The sequence below is a fragment of the Ambystoma mexicanum genome, chromosome 7q (genome assembly GCF_040938575.1).
Source record: "Ambystoma mexicanum isolate Mex_15411 chromosome 7q, UKY_AmexF1_1, whole genome shotgun sequence".
NCBI lineage: Eukaryota > Metazoa > Chordata > Amphibia > Caudata > Ambystomatidae > Ambystoma > Ambystoma mexicanum.
In genome coordinates, this window is record NC_090941.1 from 505,500,539 (window position 1) to 505,523,465 (window position 22,927).

Here is a 22,927-nt window from a genome sequence, read left to right on the forward strand (position 1 = left end):
CCACGAAACTATTTTAATGTTTTTTTTATTGGCATTTATACACAAAACAGTCAAGCTTTTATCAAGTCTTTCGTTGTAGTCAATGTAAAACTTAGTGATATAATACATTCATGTTTACAGTGCCAAATGAACAAAACACAAACTTTCTTCACTCAGCGGTCCATTTAGTCCAATTGATTGCTCATTAATCAGGACAGTTTTCCGGGGGTTGCACCATGTGTCCCTCGGTATTCTTACTTGGGCGCAATAAGAGGCAATGTCTCTAATGTACAATTCAGGGAGAGTGACGCCAGGTCTATTCTATCATGTGGGCAATGTGAGAATGTCCCACAATTTCTACCACTGCATCATGGAGGTCTGTCATCTGAAGGGTGAAACATGTCCCAGACAAATGTTTTCCAGGAGTCATACGCAGCGTTAATATCCGACTCTTGCCCAACAGCTGCAGCACCCCACACTCTGGTTTCCATCTCCGCCCAGTGCTCAAATTCTTTACACCAGCTAGCGTATTGCGGGCCCTTACAGATTTCAACGCCATGGTAATACACCGCTTAGCGAGTATACATGCCATGTCCATGAATTTCATAATATGTCTGAACTTACTGGTTCTAGTGTATGCACCTAGAAGACATTCTTTCGGGTTCCAGGCGAAAGGTGACACCCCTGCCCTCCTGCAAGCCTGCTCTATCCGCTTCCAAAACTCCTTGTCTTCACACATACCCAAAATGTATTAGGTCTGCCCTTGTGTTGCTCCACCAAGGGCATGCTGGCTGTGCTGTGTTATTAAATTGAGTTACCCTATGTGGTGTCATGTAGGTGCGATACAGCACATTCAGCTGGAGTAATTTGAAGCAAGAGTTCCTGGACACCTCACAAGGATATCCCAGTATACATTACCATTTCTTCTCTCCTAGATCTTCCCCCAAGTCTGCTTCCCAGCGTTCCTTCAGCACCACGCTCTTGATGTTGGGCCTATCTGCCATGACACCATATATTCTGGATACTGGTTTCCAACCGTCACCTAAATTATACAGCAGGGATAATAGTGGGTTTGCCTATGGTTCCTCTGGCCTGTCCGCCCACTTCCCTTTGGCTACCTTACAGACCCTTAGGTACCATAAAAACTGCCCTTTGGGTAGCCCCTCCTGCTCAAGTAAGGACCCAAATTCCCTGAACACACCCTCCTTATGCATGTCCCCCCCAGGTAGGAATTCCGCAGCCTTCCCAACGCCTCGTCGCCATCAATTCTTCGCTGTTCCTGCAAACGTCCACTACAATTAGGACTTCTGGTGAGTAGGGTTTCACCAGTTTCAACACTGTCAGAGTCCTGTGCCACACCTGCCTTCCCAACGTCACAATCATGGGCGTGGAACCCAAGCAATTCAGCGGCATTTCCTTAAGGTATGCCGGGGCCACCAGGTGCTGTAGCAGCGATGATTCAGATGTAGTCTCATCACAAAGCCATTTAGCAACAAAGCTGAGTTGCGCTGCCAAATAATACCTTCATAGGTGCAGTAACTGCACCCCTCCCAATCTGTAAGGAAGGCAGAGCGTTGGGAGTGCAATCCTGGGCCGAGACGCCCCCCACAGGAACTCTCACAGTAGAACCTCCGTTAGGCAAGATTGTATGCGTTACCCTTTGGGTGCACTACAATAACATTGACCTCCTGGCAATAGAGACACATCCATTGGTAGAAGTCTGAACTAGAAAGGTTGGTAGTTTGGTCAAGCAGCCTATCCTCGGGGAACAGTTCCCTCCACACATCCACCAGATCTAGATTGTGCAGTGCTGCATGGAGTGCTGTGGATGCCGGCCCCATACAGTGTACGGGTGGGAGTGACCTATCCAGGCCGGGGTACCTGACAATTGAAATCACCTCCCCAAATGAGGTAGCTATCCCAGTGAAGCGCCATCTTGGCACAGAGCATGGTAACATGTGGGATTCCGTGATTGGGGAAATAGTAGTTAACTATATATACCACCACTTCATCAAGGTGACCCTTTAAATTAGATACATCCCCTCTTTATCAGCATGTGAAAACCCCTCTAGCATAGAGTATGCCACTCCGTGTCGCTGTCCACCCCAGCATTCTTTGACCTTTGCCAGTTCACTTTCAGTAAGGTGGGTTTCCTGTATCAGTGCAATGGACAACCCTTTTCCTGTCCAAGAAGGATTTAACATGATTTCTACACAGATACGTGCCCATGCCCCTTACATTCCAAGTATCAATGTTGACTGCCATAATTATGTGTATCCACTAATACCAGTCCACTGATGCCACTCGTCCAGCTGTGTGCCACAACCACACTCCCATCATATCCCTTTCCCAGCATTCCCGCCCACCCTCTTCCATCTGTCCCCACATTTAGACCGTCCCCTTCAGTTACCCAGCTGTGTGAAGAACAACAAACCATCCAAACAACAAACAGAACATTTGTGCCCAGCAGCCGTTTCCCTCCAACAGCCCTGGGGCGCCCCCGCACCTTTGTAGCCCATCCGGGCTGTCATGTGCGAGAGAATGGGCGTCAGCAACAGGTCAACACCAACCTATGCACAGGGTGGACCTTCAAGCCCAGGACAGGTGGTCAAGCACTGCTCCCGTTGAAGCAAACGACAGCTGATGTGATATAATCAAGTTTCAACTCAATCACATACTCCAGTGGTAATCGTGGCTTCATATTTCAGGAACCCCCCACCCCCTCATAGCTCAAGCAGCCCCGCCCTACTTCACAGTCTACCCCACAAGTGACAGGATCCTTGCCACCGTCGAGGTTATGCTCCAACCACATAGTAGCTGCAGCCAGAGTTTCTAGGAAGATTGCTCTGCCCTAATATATCACCTTGAGCCTTGACAGGTACATAAGCATATATTTGATGTTTAGTGGTGCTGTGGGTGTCCCGCTCCACAGAGTGGTATTATGCGGCAGTGGCGGATGCCAGTGTGCATGTCCCGGGGACATCCGTATCCCAGCACCACTATTATTGGATCCTCCCGTAGTCGGCCACCCCCACAATCCCAGGAGACCCGTCAGGTCACGGTTCTGTGTTCCGCAGCGGTTGCTTTAGTTGGGGTGTCAGTTATTTCCAACCTTGCAGTCCCTCCGTGTGCCCACTGTCAGTGCTGCTGCCTTGTGAAATCTTTATGATGTCTGGCACCCCAATGCCATTTAGGGGGCCGGTGCTGCCAGTTCAGCCCTTTCCCTCTGGCTTCATTAGATGAGATCTAATTTTCGAGAGGGACTGTTACACCCCAGTAGAAGGTTGCAGGCCCCCACTCAGTGCTCACCATGTGTTCCTTAGTCTGGGCAGCGTAATTACTCTGCTCATCCACCACAGTCTTCAGGTCTCCTCACCTCCGTTCCCACTGCTTCCACTACCCGGACTTCTATGGCACAGTGATCATGAAGCAAACTACTGGCAGGGTGACGGTCAAGGCTCGACAGCGTCAAGCCCCAGTCCTCATGAGCAGCGGGAGTCCAGGTATTGGCGCAGTCTCAACTGCGCTCTTGAAACTCTCCAGATATAGACCACCGTTACGTCTGAACGCCTTTAGCTTCTGCGTTGCAGGGTTTCCCGCTGTGTTTTTCCGCTAGCACCCGGAGCCGCTCAGGCCATGCCCACTAGTGTCAGGCACCCTTCGGCATCCGTGGTCAGCGGGTGTTCTCCCTTGACTGCTGGGTTATGCTTCCAGCAGCGGCAGCCCTAAGTGCACTGGCACGCTCTAGGCCACCTCCTCCTCCCTTCTTTCTATCATCATGCGGTTCGCATTGCAGGACGCGGGGCTATCTGCACTCGCCTGATGATCGGTCCAGTGGGAGTCCCCAGCTGTCGGCGATGTGTCTCCTGACGGGGCGCTGACATTCCGGCACAACTCCAGGACATGGGCACCAGCGGTTCCCCCGTTAGTCTTTGCTCCACCTCCCTGCTTCAGTTAGTGTGCAGCTCCGTCCACCATCTTGCCCGACAGGGGTCCCCCACTCCGGCGCCGCTGTCACTTGCAGGAGAGCTCCGTTTTTCGTCAAGATCACTGTGGGGGATAGGGAGCCCCTTCACACACCGGTGTGTCATTTCTCCACTTCCCAAGCACTACCACATCGCTGTTTTACAGCATCATTTCAGTGTAGACGGGAGCTACAGCACTGCACCTCCTCATTCCATGCGCTCAGGACACCCCCCCCCCCCCATGAAACTCTGCTATTTATGCCTAAAGGATTCTTGGGGTTCGGAAGGAGCAATACAAATTAAGTTAGGGCACCCCACATGTACCAGGAGGGCCCCTGCCGCCACCAGGGAAGTAGAGGTGCAGAAGACCACTCCAACCACAGCACCACTGCTAAGGATGTATTTTTATGAGTGCAGCAAATGTCAGAATGGGGCACTTACAGGATCCGCAGGTCTGCCCCCTCACTCCAGAGCTCACTCTGACTACGTGGTGACACAGGGTTGCCAGCAGGCCAACAGTCTGTGTAAGGTGGGGGCCTCCAACCACAAGCCCGGGACCACCAGCTCCTTGCAGTTTCAAGGCATAACGTGGCCGGCCGCTCTCTGCAGCCCCAGGGCACACACTCGCGGCAATGCAGCCCAGGCTCTCTGCAGCTCTCAGGCAGCCCCCAGTGGACCCCTCCAGGCAGGAGCTCATTACCCACAGTGCAGGTCACAGCTGCAGCTACATCCCCCGCAGCAGGCCGTAGTCATTCCTTCCCGCCACTCCCTCAATCCGAACCAGACCACAGCAGGCACCTCCAGGCTATGGTCTTCAGTCCCTGTTGCGCCCGACTGTCACCAGGAACTTCACCGCAGCGGGCTGCTGCAGTATGCAGCTACAGCCCCACGCAGGGTCCAGCTGCCTCTGCCGGCCCAGCTGGCCTGGCTCAGGACACGTTTTCAGAAGAGAGAGATAGGGAGGGATGAAGTCTACCCCCTCCACGCCCCCAACGATCACACCACGTCTCTGGGGCTGGAAGGCTCGGACCAACGCCGCTCCAGGCCCCAAGGGGATATCCAAATCCAGCAAGAAATCTGCACACTCCGAACAGGACGATGTGGGCCCGCCACCTGCAGTCAGACGGTTCCTAGTGATTGCATCGACAGCCAAAGCATCGACAAACCATACCATTGACAACAAAGCATCTAAAAAAAAAAAAACAAATGCATTTTATTTTTATGTATGGGGGTTATATGGGGGGTTCCCCCCCAAATCCCCTTTTCAATGGTTTAAAACAATTTTACTAAACTAAACCCTTTACCATTGAAAAAAAATGCATTAGATGTGTTTTTAATGGGGTTTTTTTCCCACATGGTATGGTTTGTCGATGCTTTGTTTTAGATGCAATCACCGGATACCTATCAGACACCACAGCTGCAGATTAGTGCAGAAAACCAGCAGGATTTCGGGTTGGTGCTCGGAGCCTTCTCAGGCAGCGGCCATCTTGCAGCCACGCAGCAGTCCCCCCCCCCCCCCCCCATCGCCACTCTCTGACCGATTTCAAACAGTATCTTCCTCCTTTCAAATCTGCCCCGGAGGCATTGACATGTGGTGTTCCTCAGGGTTCTGCTCTGTCTCCACTTATCTTTAATCTGTACTTGTGACCTTCAGCTGATTTTATTCCGGAACATGAAGTACATGTTTACAGCTATGCAGATGCTATGCAGATCTTTTTTCCATCTTAAATTCCCTATGACTGACCCTCCATCCAAATGATTTGTTCTTTATTGGCGATTGCATGACGTGGACTTGGTATAAGTTGAATAGGGACAAAACAGATCTGGGTTCTCCCAATTCTAGCTCATCCTGGAGCACCGATTATTGGCCAGCTTCACTGGGGCCCTGTCCCACTCCCGCTGAATCAGTTAAGAGCTTGGGGGCTATATTTCTTCCTTGTGGATCCAGAGCAATTTGTCGATCTGTAATGAAGGTTATGCCAAATTGAAGGTACTGGGGAGGATTTTGCCCCTCCTCTCCTCCAGAGACATGTACCAAGTGAGTAGTTGGTTGAGTGTAGACCTTTGGCCGAATCTATTTTGAGGAAACCTCTGCATTTAAAGGTTGCCCCGGAAATGTGGCCTTGAGTTTTAAGGGTGTTGTGATCATGTGTTGTCCTCTCTAGAGCCTCATTCACTGCTACCCTGACTAGATACGTTTCCTCTACAGGCTGATCTAGCAGTGTAACCTGCATCTGTTTTGAATCCTGTGTCCTCAAGACATGCAGGTCTCTCTACAACTGCCATGTCTGCTATTTGTCAGCACGCTGTGTCTAAACTATTTTAGGATTTTTGGCTGTCAGAGTTTGTTTTGTCAATTTCAGTAGTGTTTTTCCAGTGTTCGCCCAAAATCTTAAAATCTGCGTTTATAACTTTGTGGAAAATAATAGCACGCAACACAGTTTTGAACAGTTTATATGAAAAACACGCGTTTCCTAACATATATACGTTTTGGAGGAGAAATAACATGGGATATACAATGTTCTTAATGGACAGGCTATTAAGGGAACAGACCGTCAAAAGAGGTAGTCACCACGCTTCCGCTTAGAAAGTTGTCAATTTTGTGTGCAGAACGATGTCCTATATCAGTATCCCGGGCAGGTGCAATGATGCGTGAGGGTCTGTGTGACAAAAGACGTGCAAGGGCCCCAATGTGCAAAAATCTAAAAATTATGTTTACAGAAGTGACATGAGATGGCAACATAGAAGGCAATATGACGAAAAGCAAACATTTAAGATGTGCAATAGGTTATGTTCATTTATACCATGCACCACTGCCTTTTTATGGCCTCCAGGCATTCTATGAATTACATTTTGTTCCTATAGTACAATGTTCACTGAATCCGTTCTAAGGACTTTGCACGGATAAGTCACAGTGAGATAAAAATCATTTGTCTAAGATCACACACTTCAGTTTAGTGGTGATGCAGGGAGTTGTGCCCAGTCTGAAATAGAACGTTGACCACATATCTTCCACTCCAACCAACACATACATTCTTGTAGAATAATGTTAAGCAAGAAGAGGATAAATGTAGCTTTGTTCCCCCCCACCCCCATCTTGAACAGAAGCCTGAATATATAAGAATGTAAAGCAGCATGAGATTAAATAATGCATTTTTTGTTTTGTAAATACCCTTTGAAGACTTGGGTGCAACTAAAGATGTTGATGAGGTCACTTGGTTTAGAATAGTTTTACACAGGCATTCAGTGGAGACAGGGAGGGATGGCAGGGCCTCAATGTTCTAGAGCAGGGGTGCACAACTGATTTTGACAGAGGGCCGAAAGTACCTTACATGAGGGCTATAGTGGGCCGAAAAGTAAATGTGGGCGGGGCGGTAGGCGGGGCGTGGCAGGAGGCTTTTTAAACCCCCAATTTGTACTAAACACATGGAAAAAGAATGTTTTTGAGGGGTAACGATTTTTATTTGCATTTCAAACTTACATTTTGTACTACACATTTTCCATTGTTATAATTTATTTCTATTTAGTTATTGTATCTCGTCTGTTTAATTAACTTATATATATTTTATTGACCCTAGATACACTATGCCCCATGGCTCCCTCACCCCCAACCAAACACTATGCCCCAGGGCCCCCTTACCCCCAACCAAACACTATGCCCCAGGGCCCCCTTACCCCCAACCAAACATTATGCCCCATGGCCCCCTCACCCCCAACCAAACACTATGCCTCATGTCCCTCACCCCCAACCAAACACTATGCCCCATGGCCCCCTCACCCCCAACCAAACACTATGCCCCATATGTCCCTCACCCCAACCAAACACTATGCCCCATGGCCTCCTCACCCCCAACCAAACACTATGCCCCATGGCCTCCTCACCCCCAACCAAACCCCCCACCCCATGGCCCCCTTACCCCCAACCAAACACTATGCCCCAGGGCCCCCTTACCCCCAACCAAACACTATGCCTCATGTCCCTCACCCCAACCAAACACTATGCCCCATGGCCTCCTCACCCCCAACCAAACACTATGCCCCATATGTCCCTCACCCCCAACCAAACACTATGCCCCATGGCCTCCTCACCCCCAACCAAACACTATGCCCCATGGCCTCCTCACCCCCAACCAAACCCCCCACCCCATGGCCCCCTCAACCCCAACCAAACCCCCCAACTCAGCACACACACAAACAAACATGCACCCATAAAGACCCGAACCCCCACCCCCCCAACTCCAAACCCCCCACCCCCAACTCAGCACACACTCTCAAGCATGCACCCATACAGACCCAAACACTATGCCCCATGGCCTCCTCACCCCCAACCAAACCCCCCCCACCCCCCCCAACCAAACCCCCCAACTCAGCACACACAAACATGCACCCATACAGACCCGAACCCCCCACCCCCTACTCAGCACACACACAAACATGCACCCATAAAGACCCGAACCCCCCACCCCCCCCAACTCCAAACCCCCCACCCCCAACTCAGCACACACACAAACATGCACCCATACAGACCCGAACCCCCACCCCCTACTCGGCACACACACATACATGCACCCATACAGACCCGAACCCCCACCCCCCAACTCAGCACACAAAAAACATTCAAATCAAAACATTGATACACATCCGACACCCCCCACCCCCGCATCTCAACATACACACAAAATACATTCAAATACAAACATTCACACACCCCCCCACATCTCAACATACACACAAAATACATTCAAATACAAACATTCATACACATCCGACACCCCCCCACCCCCGCATCTCAACATACACACAAAATACATTCAAATACAAACATTCATACACATCCGACACCCCCCCCCACCCCCGCATCTCAACATACACACAAAATACAAACATTCATACACATCCGACACACCCCCACCCGACACACCCCCACCCCCGCATCTCAACATACACACAAAATACAAACATTCATACACATCCGACACACCCCCCACCCGACACACCCCCCACCCCCGCATCTCAACATACACAAAATACAAACATTCTTACACATCCGACACACCCCCCACCCCCGCATCTCAACATACACACAAAATACAAACATTCATACACATCCGACACACCCCCCACCCGACACACCCCCCCCCGCATCTCAACATACACACAAAATACAAACATTCATACACATCCGACACCCCCCCCCCCCAATACAAACACAAACATAAAGCAAAACAAACCCGACACACAAACACAAACAGACCACTTACCGGAGACGTGCTGGAAGGCAGGTAAGCTGGAATCGTACTACGGCTGGCGTGGCCAGCAAGGCTGAAATGCCTTCCGGCATCAAGCCTTATGGACCACGCCAGCCGTAGTGCTGGCCCTCCATTGGTGCAGCACACACGCATTACGTGGCTCGTAGGAGCGACGTGATGCGTGTGTGTGCTGAGCCAATGAGGGCCAGCGTTTTCACCGGCCCGGAAGACAACAAAGACTTTCCTAATGGAGGATGGCCGCGGGCCGCCCTCCATTAGGAAAGTCTTTGTGCCTCGCGGGCCGGTCAAAAGGGCATGGCGGGCCGCAACCGGGCCGTATGTTGTGCACCCATGTTCTAGAGTAAGAGGTATCAATACTGTGCAACAATGTACTTTTTCGCAGACTCCTTAGACATCCACCTCCCTCTCACCTGTTGCTTGCCTTATCTCAACATGTGTGCAGGAACAGAAGCAAAGAGCACGCATTCAGCTGCTGCAAATACAATGTTACATTGAAACATTTGTAAAAGAAACAAGTATTTGTCAGTGGGCTTGGGCTGTTAACAGGAAGTGTGGCAAATTTCAGGGCCATTTCTATTTTTGGGGCCAAAAGATAGAGGCGATCGCAGAAATGGTTACATTTTCTCAAAATAGCCTCTGTCCACTGACAAATATTTTATTTCACACTAAAAAAAAAAAAGATGAAAGATTTTACAGCGCATGTGTGCGTCTTATTCTAACACTACATATATTGGCATAGCCACAAAGACAGCCTGGGGGCACAAATAAGAATGTTGCAAAATCTATGTTACATGCTTCTTTAGTTGGGAAAAAAAAATGTCACTAAATCAGGGCTATTTTGAGCAATTGGGGCAATTTTTGTGATAAGTTTATTTTGGGGGGTTCGTGAATTCATGGTCACAAAGAGACTAAAAAATGGGCTATAATTGCTCAAAGTAGCACCTGCCCACTGACCAATACTTTAGTTTACAAAAAACCTTGTAACATTTATTTTTGCGAGTTTATGTAGGTCATATTCAAACCCTAGATTGTAGGGAGGGGAAGAACGATGGCCTGGGGCACAAATTGAGACAGAAAATCAATCTTAAACCTTTATTTTTTTTTTTACAAATATTTGTTAATGACCAAGGGCTATTATGAGGAATATTGCAACGTGAATCGGCAGCCACAAAACAGTTCAAATTTGCCCACCATTCCTCAAAATAGCCACAGAGCAGCCAAATATTTTTTATTTCCTTCACAAAAAACCTATGAAATATAGAATGTGCAGTGTTTTTTAACAGGAGAGTTAGCAACGGGAGAAAGCATACCAGCATACCATACTGAGGGTGCAAGTAAGGCCCTTTTCCTATTGGATGCCAAGCCCCCCCCCTTCACCACTCCAAACCTCTTCCCATCCTTGCTCACACTAAGTGGCGGATATTCAGTAACTGCCGTAGGCAAAGTAGCTCTCTTACGTGCTGGGGCTACTACTAAAGCGTCTGGGATAGATTAGCCTTTTATGCCTGGGGTCTGTAGCTGATGGCTTGTATTTATTTTCGGGCTTTGTGGATTACTGCACGATCAATTTGGCTGCATGAAAATTGGTCGCAGATTTATGCCCGAATATTGCTGCATATATATATGTTGGGGGTGGGTATATGTAAGTAATTAATGTAGGGGGAGTAAGGATGGGTGTGCAGGGTGGTCTCCCCCCGCATATATGTATGTGGCAAATTCAAGCAGTCAAAAAAAAGAAATTCGACCAAATGGATTTGCCGTAATCAACCTAAACCTTTTCCACCCTTGGGTTACTGCCCTAGAGGTGGCAGGCTTGGCTAAAGAGGGTTGCTATTATTTTTAACTGAGGCAAGTAGAAGTATGCAATGAGACACTTGTCTTTTCACCTCTACTATGACGCATACAGTCTACTACTTCTGTAGGTTCTTCTGCCATAATGCCAAACCACTGTGCTAATATAGGGACTAGGTTGGAGGAAGATACTGCTGGCCCTTCCTCATCTGGGGGGGCCATTATATAGTCCTATACCATTCCTTCGTTCGTCGAGGGGTGTTCACCAACGTCAGTGTACTCACTTCTCGTTTGTTCTTCAACATTGAAAATGTCATTGTCGGGGCTACGTCCTCCCTCCTCCCAGTCCTCCTCTGATTCGGAGATGTCCAATAAAGTCTTTTTCATAAGCCCTGAAATGGTACTAGTCCCTTCAGTGTAGTACTGTTTTTGGTAGGGGTGGTAGGTGCTTCGGCAGGGAGTGAGGGGGAGTGTGGGGGGGCTTAAGGGGTATTTTCCCTACCCTTGTCTGAAAAATGTTTACTTTCAGGCTCAATGTTTGGGTAGTTTTAGTGCATTCTGGTCTCAACGTCTCTAAGTTGCTGCCAACCGATGGTGGAAAAAAAACACAATCTGAGGATGGATAGGGCAAGTGTTACAGGGACGCCCATGTTGACGCCCAGTTTTTCGAATTAAAGAAAGATGTAATACTAGCTAACCACTAGATGGCCGACTATGCATTGCATGTGAATCTACATAGACTTACAAGCTCCAGAAACTTAATTACTGTGAACAGTTTGATTTTTGGGTTCATTTCATTTGAGAGGGAGTGTACCCTTCTAGGGATGTTCTGTGTGCAAGTGCACTGTCAAAGCATGAATTGGCAGTGGAAACCTAGCCCATGGCTATCTGAATGAAGAATGCGAGTTTACAGGCCTACTGAAGATTAATTTCTTGCAAACATGCAGCAGATGAAATGCAGATTGTTCATTTTCTTTTTGTGTATAAGGAGATCCCAGCAAGGAGACTACGGCAAACTTGGCGATGGCACAAACTATGTCCACCATATTAATAAAGACTTAATTAGGAGATTGCCAGATCAATCATACAACACAGTAATACAATCCTTGAGGTGATGATACCTCCCTATGCCTGCTTTTCCCGTTAACATTTACAGACTATGCTATTTTTGGCACACCAATCCAATTAAAGATCTGAAAGCAAAAGGGTGAGGACATCTTGGAAAAGACAGCAAGAGCAGTGGGCCACTTCTGCGTGTGAAACGTCCATATGGTGTCTGTGCTGTGGCAATACAATTAGTACTAAAAAACAAGCTAAATCCGAAGACTCCAGGGTGGAAAACTGCAGTTTTGGTACATGATACACTTACGTTGTGTCAAGTGAGGAATGATGTATGCCCAGCAGCTGTGCAAGTTCATTTTCTGTGCCCGATTCGGCTGCTCAGTATCCTTATGTATATGTTAAGCACATATATAAAGCGGCCATACAGCCAAAAGTGACTTCCTTGGCACTTTGGAGAAACAAGAACCATCCGAAAGAAAGGCAGAGTTAGGAAGATGAGAATACCTAGGCTTTCTTGCTGTTTGAAGCACAGTCAAAAGGGAAGCGATTTTCAAAGTGAGGGTGCCAGGACTGAAGAAGTTCTTCCACCCAGCCGTGATTAATTATAGCGAGGAACTTAAAACAGCAAGGAATTAGCATAACATAGTTCTGGGCAGGCGGTTATGGGCCAAGTGAGGCAACAAGAAGCAGGGGGTGTTCCCTTACAAACAGCTATGGGCCATGCATAACAACTCGAAAAAACGGTGTAATTTTATGGGCATCCAATGCAGATCACAAAACAAAATCGGGGGTCGTATGTGAACGGCTGTTGTGGAAGTTTTCGTACAATCCTCCGTCAAGGGATCTACAACCACAAACCTTAAAGGGGGCTAACATATCTGATAAGAAAGGGAAGCAAAATCACTCAGAGGTTGGCAACTTGGACAGAGCTACAAGGCCGGAACTAGAACATCGGGGTGCCCACAAACGTGTCTGTAGAATATACATCCAACTGATATACTGAAAAATATATGTTTTTATTATGTTCGAGACAGGGGGGCAAACATTCAAGTTGCAAACTACAAACCAGCCATAAAAATGTCACTCGTCACCTCAAGTCTATACATACATCATTTCTCACTTGCCAGAGTCAAATATCACAAGCCAATAGCGAGTGACAAGTGCACGTTTTGTGCCCCATTACAGATTTACATCTCGATTAGCTCAAAAAAGTACTTATCACACTATTAAAGAAAAACAGTATATTATCAAAACAGTAAATGTCTTGGACGATTCTGCTCACCGTAATACTTTTATGTGGGCTCACTATCACAGATAGACACCCAACATAAAAATACCATGTGGTTCAAGGGAAGCAGACAGCCTAACAAAGCAGGCGCAACCCCCTAGCGCCTGCACACATTAGCAAACCATCTTAAAGACTTAAACCACCCTTCTTATGCATGTTGCCCACTAGGTAACTTTGAGGAAGACCTCTCTAGCCTCCTCACTAACAACATCAAAGACACCACTCAGCTCCTCTTACTAAGTGACTTCAACCTGGGATTTAATGATGAGGATAAATAGGCCCATTCTATCCAATCAATCTTAGTCGATCATGGCCTCACCCAAAAAGTCTTAACCCCCACTCATATAAAAGGACGCACATTAGACTGGATAGCCGCCCGAAACTGTGCCACTACCATCTCTAATATTTTACCACAACCTGGACCAACCACCACCTTATTTGCTTCTCACCCATCATAGAGCCTCTTAAAGCAGATACCCGTGAAATAGCACCACCCCTGCCAACCAGAAGCAAAAAAGAAATCACTGCTGAAAAACTACTCCCACTCCTCCTACCAGCTATTTCTGCTAGAGCTATTAATTCTGACCCAAATACGTTAGTTGAGACATTCAACAACACTATGTCTAAAGCCTTGGACACGATTGCCCCGATCAAACTACGTAAAAGTAAACGAGAATCTCACCTCAACTCATGGTTCACCCCTCACCTCAAAGAATTACGAATCCAAAAACGTAAACTTCAAGCCATCCGGAGGCATACACCCTCAGCTGAGAGCAAAACTACTTGCCAACCTTGCCAAAAAATATAAGAAAGAAATAATCCAAACCAAAATAAACACATTCAATGAGAGAATCAGTAAAGCTAACTCTAAAGAACTTTTCACCATCCTCCGGGAAATGGAAAACCTGATTACTCCTACAGATAATGTCCCCAAAGACAAACAATGGTGCACCAGCATTCAAAATGCCTTAGCAAACAAAATCATAACCCTACAATCCAAAATTGCAAACAAGAAAGCCTCTGAGCTCCTCAGAAACACATCCCACACCTATGATGGATACACCAAGAACAGACACGCCAAGCAGCTGCAAACCATTCAGGTTCACCAATATATCCATATTGGAAACTGAAAAGGTCATGTAATCTCTGAAACCATCGAACTGCCAAGGCGACAGCTGCCCGGCACAAGTTATTAAGGATGCAGCTAGAAATTTAGCACCCTTCATCTCTAAACTAATAAACGCCTCCTTTAGATCTAGCACTGTACCCACCAACCTTAAAAGAATCTTGGGTACTGCCGCTTCTCAAAAAAGACCCTCGACCCAGCTATATCAACGAATTATAGGCCTATCACCACGGTCCCATTCCTTCTTAAAATCATCGACAGAGTAGCCTACCTCCAGATCCAAAACTATCTGGATTCAAACTAACTACTTGGATCATGCCAATCTGGATTCAGACCACAACACGGTACTGAAACAGCCTTAATTGACCTCAAGACACAAATCGACGAGTTGAAGGATAAAGATAAAATAGCTATGCTTCTCCTCCTTGACTTATCAGCGGCTTTTGACCTGGTGGACCATGCAGTGTTATGCAATCATCTAGAGTCGGCCGCCCATTTCTCAAGTGAAGCTATAGCCTGGGTACAATCCTTCCTAGCCAACCGTACGATGAGTGTTCTCCCCCTTAGCTTCAGCGGACCCAACACAAATCACCTGTGGTGTCCCACAAGGTTTATGCGTCCCCCCCACAATGTACAACATCTTCACTAAGCCTCTCTTCGACAAACTTGACAGACTGGGGGTAACCTATACTAATTACGCAGACGACACGCAGATCCTCATACCACTATCTGGCAATTTTGTCGAAGACACAGCTCTAGTAAACAAGATCTACCTCCTCATTCATGCATGGATGGCCTCTCACGGCCTCTGCCTGAATGACGACAAAACAGAGATACTGTTCCTGGATTATGACTAATCTCAAAAAATTAAGCCCAAGTTACTCTGCCTTTAATATACATGGCAATATAATCAAGGTGGTAAATGAGGTAAAAACATTAGGTTTCTACCTTGATTCCACACTAACTCTCAAAAAACAAGTCAATTCCTTGGCTTCCTCCGCAGCGTACACCTGCAAATTAATTGGGGCCTGCAGACCTTACCTCTCCAAAACTAACTATCACACTAGCCAACGCTTTAGTAATGTCAAAGTTGGACTATTGCAATGCCCTATATGCAGGTGTCAACAAAACTGTCAAACAAAATGCAAATACTGCAGAATAATGCTCTTAGAGCAGCCCTCGACATACCCCACAGAGCACATATATCTCATATCAGGAAAGACCATCATTGGTTAAAAATTACTGACAGAATTCACCTCAAGATGCTATCCCTCACCCATAAAGGACTGAGTAATACTGCACCCCCATACATCTCGGCCAGACTGACCAGAAAATCCTCAAGTCACCACACTAGAGCTTCTAACCATCTCTTACTAGAAATTCCTAGATTCAGACTAACAAAAGCGGGCGGAGCAAACTTCCCGGTTAGAGCTGCCCGTGCCTGGAATGCACTCCCTACTGCTCTGAGAGTTGATCAACCTTACTCTAGATTCAGATGTAACGTGAAAAGTTGGCTCTGGACTAATGACGACCTTCAAACTTATCCTTTGCACTAGGTCCTGGAAGATTGCATGTAACTACCATGGTATTCCTCATAACTTTACTAAAGACTATCCCACCACCTCCTATGTGACGTGATGTACCCATACCTTATATATTTGTATTGTAAATGTATGTAAATGCAGCCACTGTATGTACCCACTGTATGTAACCAAGCTTAAGTATTCTTGTTACTGCTGCGCCCGACTACCCTTGGGTTTGGAGCGCAATATCAAATAATAAACTAAACCCCTAACACCACCTGTGGAACCGCCTGACCCCGTGGCGGACAACCACAAGAAATCCGAGAGCCCAGAGAGATATTTTGGCGACGAGCGGACCTGCTGCCACGGAACACATCAACGGCAGAGACTATCCTGATCACTAAACAATTGAGGGAGGCCCTGCACGCCAACACGCGGACTCCGTCGCAGGGCAAGCGAAGCTGTGAGATCAGCGTTACTGCCCAAGTTCCAACACCAGCCAGCAAAGCTTGAGAGGGAGCCTGTGTGCTCAACACCAAAGGTCCTAAGCGGTGCAGGCTGAGATGCGGTAGACTAGCACAGGCTAGTCAATACGTGGTAAGGAGACCCCAGCAACTGGAGACCCTGGGGGAGACCACCAGACCTGGAGAGCCCACTGCGAGGAACCAGCACCTACTCCCCTCTTCCTCCCCCCTCGCCTGTAACACCGCGAGGACCCGGGGGTTGTGGGGGCTAGCTCCCAGTCCCGGGCGGCGGCTAACATTTGTGCACTTCTGCCAGCTAGCCCGCGGACACTCTGGAGGGGGGTGCTGATCCCCTGCCTGCGTCAACAATGGTAATCTATGACAGCTAACATAGCCGCACTCCTGATGCGAGCGTGGCCCCTGGGACACAGCTAAATAGGAGTAGTGGTGCGCCGGAGGTCGAGGCGCACCCGTACAACCCCGGAACAGTCCACACCATGGCCCATTGGAGCAGGGCCTCCACACCGGCGCAGCAACACCCTGCATGAGCACAACAGCGCTGGGCGCACACAAGAGGTACTAGGGCCTATTACCCCCGACACCCACCCTGAGGGGAAGAGAACTGGGGGAAGCAGGCACCCAACAAAAGGTGAGAGAGGAGAGGTGGAACAACCCCCCCCCCAGCACCCTCGCAACCTGGAGGGACACAGTCGACCGCTGCAGTGCGAGTGGGAATGTGGTTTAGGAACAAAGGAGGGGTGGTGCAGGTCCGGGCTCCCCTCAAGAAGTAGATTGCAGACATGACCATGGGGAGTGAACAAAACTGAATCGGCAAAAAATCATGTAGAAATCCCAAAAGTTCAGCAAACAATCAAAGATGTATTTTGAACACACTACCACGTCCAAACAACTTACCCTCGGAGACGAATCCCCGGACGGCACCGCTCCGTCCCCTGTCCTCGACCCAGGGGGTGCACTTATGGACATCAAGAATATGCTGGGGCAAGGTCATACAAGCATACAAGCATAAAATCCCTGGAGGGGAATTTGGACACGCTGACATGTAAAGTGGACCATATGCAGGTCCGCCTCGACAAACATGTGGACCGTTTGGACGAAGTGGAGGGCGTCCATCGTTGAGCATGAATCTCACACCACCAAGAGAGATAGTTTTGGTTAAAAGAGCCCTCGAAGAACAGTCAGATAAACAGGACGAGCTTGAATCCCTGTCCCGCAGGAACATGAGAATCATCGGGGTGCCTAAGGCTGAGGATCAGGGCAACATGGAGAAGATGGTGGAGGATCTACTAAGGGACACCCTTGGTCGACACAGCTTCTCTGCAGTATTCATTGTAGAAAGAGCCCACTGTATCCCCAGCGGGAAACGCCCGATACCAGGTGCCCCAACCAGGCCTATAAAAGCCCGCTTATTGAACTACCGAGTTAGGGACCAGGCACTTAGGAGGGCCAGGGCAATGGGATCCTTGACATACCAAGACGCATCAATCCGTTTCTTCCTTGATTTCTCAGACAAGGTGCAGTCTTCTAGGAGAACTTTTATGGAAGTCAAGAAAAGGCTTTGTGAAAGAGATATCAAGTATGCAATGCTGTTCCCAGCCAAACTCAGAGTGGAGGATAATGGCCGTGCACTATTCTTCCACACCCCGGAGGAGGCAAATAGATTTTTGGATCACTACCCAGGGTACCACGCCGAGGGGAGAACAATGGACGGGGTGGCTACCCCCGAGCGGGCACAAAAACAGAGGCAGCCACGGAAAACACTCAAGATGGTCACCAAGTTGGTGGCAGTCAGAGATTTGAACTTTAAATGGGGATGTCCGGGTGGCTGGTCCTCTGGCGTGAGCATCTGTTTGTTATAAGGGGGAGGAGGCAGGGGTTAACTGGCAGGTTGGGGTTGCTGGTGGGGATGTGGGGGGTTGGGCTTTGTTGGGAAACTGACAGTTTGCAGTGGTTTCCGGAACTACCTCCTCTTCTAGGTCATGGAGTCAGTTAATCGGTGCCACCATTGAGCTGGGGAAGGACGGGGATGACCAAGATTCAATCACTGCGAAATGGTATAAGCATAAGATGGCATGTCAGGGGTCTGAACTGCCCATCTAAGAACTGCAAGGTAATTCTATATATGCAGCATCATCAAGTGGACATAGCGTTCCTTCACGAGACCCACCTGACCCTGCGGACGGAAGCAAAATTTGGGCAAAATTGGGGCTGCCATTGCCATTTCTCCTCATACTCTGCGTACTCAAGGGGAGTATGCATATTGCTGCAGAACACAGTGGGTTTCCGTATGATTGCTCAGAGTAGAGACCAGGAGGGGCGTGCTTTAATGATACGAGGGACAATACATGGCCGGGTGCATAACCCGATCAATTTCTACAGGCCCAACCAGGACTCGGTGGAAACCCTGGGGTGAATAACTAAACAACTAGAGGAAGCCCCTCATGGGGAAATTGTCTGGGCGGGTAACTAACAGTAATGAACCCTGACCAGGACAGACCGGGGAGGGGTGTGGGGGACCCTCAGGCCTGCATCTAAAGTGATGAATAAGCTGCGAGACATGTGCTGGTCATGGGAAATGAAGGACATCTGGGAGGGTAAGGCACCCCGGGGGAGGGGGATACACATTTCAATCCTCGGTTCATGGCTCTGCGTCACGATTGGACTATTTCTTGATTTCTCGCACACTAGTTGGCTGGGTAAGGGTTGTTGCTGTGCTCACGCACACTCACAGACCATCTGATCATGCACCAGTACTCCTTGCCTTGACAATACCTGACAGAATGGACAGGAGAAGTAAATGGTCTTTTAAAAGCAAATGTTTGACAGACTGGACATTCCGGGAGGGATTATCCAAAACCATAGATTACTTTTTTTTTACTAAATGTGGGATTGGTGTGATCATATGCGACTTTGTGGGAAAGTTTCAAATGTGTTGTCAGGGGAGATTCATATCTAGGGAGGTGGGGATACTGAAACGAATTAGAAAACGAGTTTAGATCGATGGCGGATTAAGCACCTACAAGGGGGGGGGGGTAACAACTGCACACGCAGAGCTCAAGGAACAATTGAAATTATTCAATGAACTAGCTCAAAGAAAAGTGAAGCATCTCTGGGGCAAGGCAGAGATACGACAATATGGGGGAAGGACAACATCCAGGTAGGGTGCTAGCGAGAACAGCAAGGTTAGTAAAGCTATCGGGCTGGGTCTGATCTATTAAAAATGCACAGGGGGAAGTGAAGTAGGGAGATAAAGACATCGTCCGAGAGTTCGAAACCTTTTACAGTCAGCTGTATTCCTCACATGTTCAAATAACACAGCAGGAACTGGGGGAATACTTGGACAGGGTGGCACTATATTGGTGCACGACAGAACAGAGGAAATGGCTAGGCCGTCCCCAGTCTCTGGAAGAGGTTCTATCAGCCATTAAGTCATTACCATCCGGGAAAGCCCCGGGTCCAGACAGCTACACAGCCGAATTGTACAAATGCTTTTCCACCAAGATAGCCCTGCATCTACTAGAAGTATACTGGCAAAGTCTGGAAGAAAGCCAACTACCAGAATTGCTGCGAGAAGCAGTGGTAGTGGTTCTCCTGAAGCCAGACAAAGCAGCAGACAAGTGCTCCTCCTATCGACCCATATACCTCAAACATGGAGAATAAAATCCTGGCCAAAATATTGGCATCCAGGCTACCCCCACAGATGCACAGATGTGTCGAGGCCGTCAAAACAGCGTTTATTCCGGGACGATCCACCTCCTATGGGTTACACAGAATGTTCGGCTTGATGTCAACTGTCCAACAAGACGAATCCATAGTGGCAACGCTATTAGACGCCACAAAAGCACTGGATTCTGTAGAGTGGCCCTTTCTGTTCACTGTGCTCCGCAGACTAGGTCTGGGGTAGGATTTTATCACACTGGTCCAACTGCTCTACACCGCATCCAGCGCTAAGGTGCGGGTGAGCGGTCTATTGACGCCGGCCATACCCTTGGATAGAGGTACAGGACAGGAGTGTCCACTCTTGGCGCTACTATTCGCACTGGCGATTGAACCACTAGCTGAGGGGGATCAGGGAGCGACATTCATAGGGGGAATACAATTATACAAAGTGGTCATTTCCCTATACGCCGACAATATGGTGCTTTACATTAAGGACCTGGAACACAACCCGGCTCCTGTGATGTTAGAAGTGGTGACCTATGGTGAATACTCCGGGCTGAAGATAAACCCCAATAAAATCAGTATTATTTCCACTTACAGCAGGCACTAAACGTTTTAAAGATAAGTATGGGTTTCAGTGGCATGAATACATATAGCTCCGCGGAAGAATTGTATAAACTGAATGATCACAGAGTGCTGCAGCAAACCAAAGCGTCAGTGAATGGAAAGTGGTTTGCGTATGAATGAAGGTCAATGGGAAAATAGGGATATGACCTACAATAACCCACAAAGGTCTGGGGGATTAAGGGGACATTTTGAGAAGAATAAGTGGGCTAGCAGGTCTCATCTACGGGTACCCCATCTCCTCCACCCAGGTGATCCTCCCTTGCATATCCACCCCTAGGGTCAGGATCTGATAGCGACAGCCTTTCCCTGGTCACCTGGGGGAAGCAGATCTTGGAGAAAGAAGTGAAGATGCCCTCAGATTCCTCACACTTCCCTTGGTCTCTTTTTCTGAAGTGATTGAGATAGGGTGGTAGGGGGGGCTGGGTAGGTCCAGAATATTTCATTACTTTTTGTGGGACAGATGGTGTGTCTTTGGTGTTTCCCCCAAGATGTCTGTGCATTTCCCCTTACCAGTAGTTGTTTCATACGATTTGGATGTTTGTTTCAACAGCTATGAAACACCTGTCGAAGGACTTGAATGCAGGTCAAACAGCGCCAGTTTTGTTTTTTTGCCTTGCGCTAGACGCGGATGCTGAACCGCAGCAAGCTTTTGGCATGGGTGGTCAGTAGGCCATGAGGTGCCTTCCCCGGGCATGCAGCCTTCCTTCGGCGCATCTGTCGAAGTGCTGCGCCTGCCTTTCTGGGCTGGGGACCAACACGCGGGAGCCGGTAGGCTCCTTCAAAAGGTCTTCATCCTCTGGAAACAGAGCAGTCGCCGCCTTGGCCTTCTCGGTCAGATTCAAAGGTACCGGTAGGGGTATAGGACTTGGCCGTCGTAGCATGGAGGGCCCACCGTTTCTTTTAGCCTTACAGTTTGCACGATGCACAACCCCGCCATCTGGATGGTCTCGGGGAAGGCAGTGGTTGCACACTCAATGAGTGTCTTTCCATGGTTACTTTCTGTTGCAAGATGGACAGAATTTAAAAGGAGTTCTCTCCATTGTTAAATGTAAAGCAGTGTACAAAGAAAGTGAAAGGATGCATTTTCTAATAGATAATCAGAACCCACACTCTCTACTGCAAGGCCAAAGGCTGGTGTAGGCCAAAGTCTGTCGAATAATGGGATACGTCAAACCCAGCAGTTGAAAGGTCTTCAAAGATGCTTGTCGAAACGTGCATTGAATTGCGACCGTGGAAAAAAATAAAGTTTAATTATTACTTCTCAAAGTACCAGCACTACGGACTCCACGTATACACGACTGACCACAATTGCGGAAAAAAGTATCTGATGGACCTTGACGCGCGAGTGATCAGGGGTAAAGTAGACGTCACTCTAGGGATAAGATTACAAACACGCACAGTCGACATCCCTTTTCTAACTTCAAAAACATGTGCAATACTCCACACCTACCACTACATGTCGACCTATGCAAAGCATGTGATGCTAAGCAGATTCACAAGGTTCAGAAAAGGATTTACAATAGTGTTAGCAGATGTATTCTTGCACATGACATTCTATATAGTTTCAAGAAACATAGCATTATTCAATTAGAAATGACTCACCTTGCACAGTCTCTCTGCGCTGCAGTTTATAGGTTTCTTTGTCCCTGCAGAGACGTTCAATGAAATCCCCCAACTGATGCACATTTTCAATACGATCAGTCACAACCATTTGTTCATGAATCAAGTACGACTGTGGTAAATATGTTCCAGCCTGCATCCAGAAACATGGGTTAGCACAAATACTTTACTTAATTTGATGCATACTGCACAGTTCATAACCTATACACCCAAAGACAAAGTTTTTTTTTAAAAAAAAAAAGAGACTTTCAGATGACCTATTCAAACTTGCAGTGTTCAGCTATTATAAGCTCTTGTTTACCCAGAGAACTGAGACTAGTACAGAACCCTTGCTACCAGTGGGCATGGAAAATCTTAAATTGGCCCATTCTTGTAAACACTGTCACACATGCTGCCTGTGTTATCCTCTTGCCCGTCTCGGCATTCCCATTTCTTCTACATTTCTCTTCTACAAATAACTTGTAGTATACGGTTATAAGCCAACATAAATGTTAGATTGACAATATGACGAACATTACTTATCCAGCAATA

The 22,927-nt window shown here is 47.9% G+C and overlaps 1 protein-coding gene across 1 annotated transcript in view; it reads right to left on the bottom strand.

Moving 5' to 3' along the window:
• The window catches only part of ITM2B (integral membrane protein 2B), a 250,086-nt gene that overhangs the window by 22,943 nt on the left and 204,216 nt on the right, over positions 1-22,927 (bottom strand). The window contains exon 5 of the mRNA XM_069639390.1: positions 22,379-22,529. Coding sequence (XP_069495491.1) covers positions 22,379-22,529 — 151 coding nt within the window. The remainder of the gene's footprint in view (positions 1-22,378; positions 22,530-22,927) is intronic.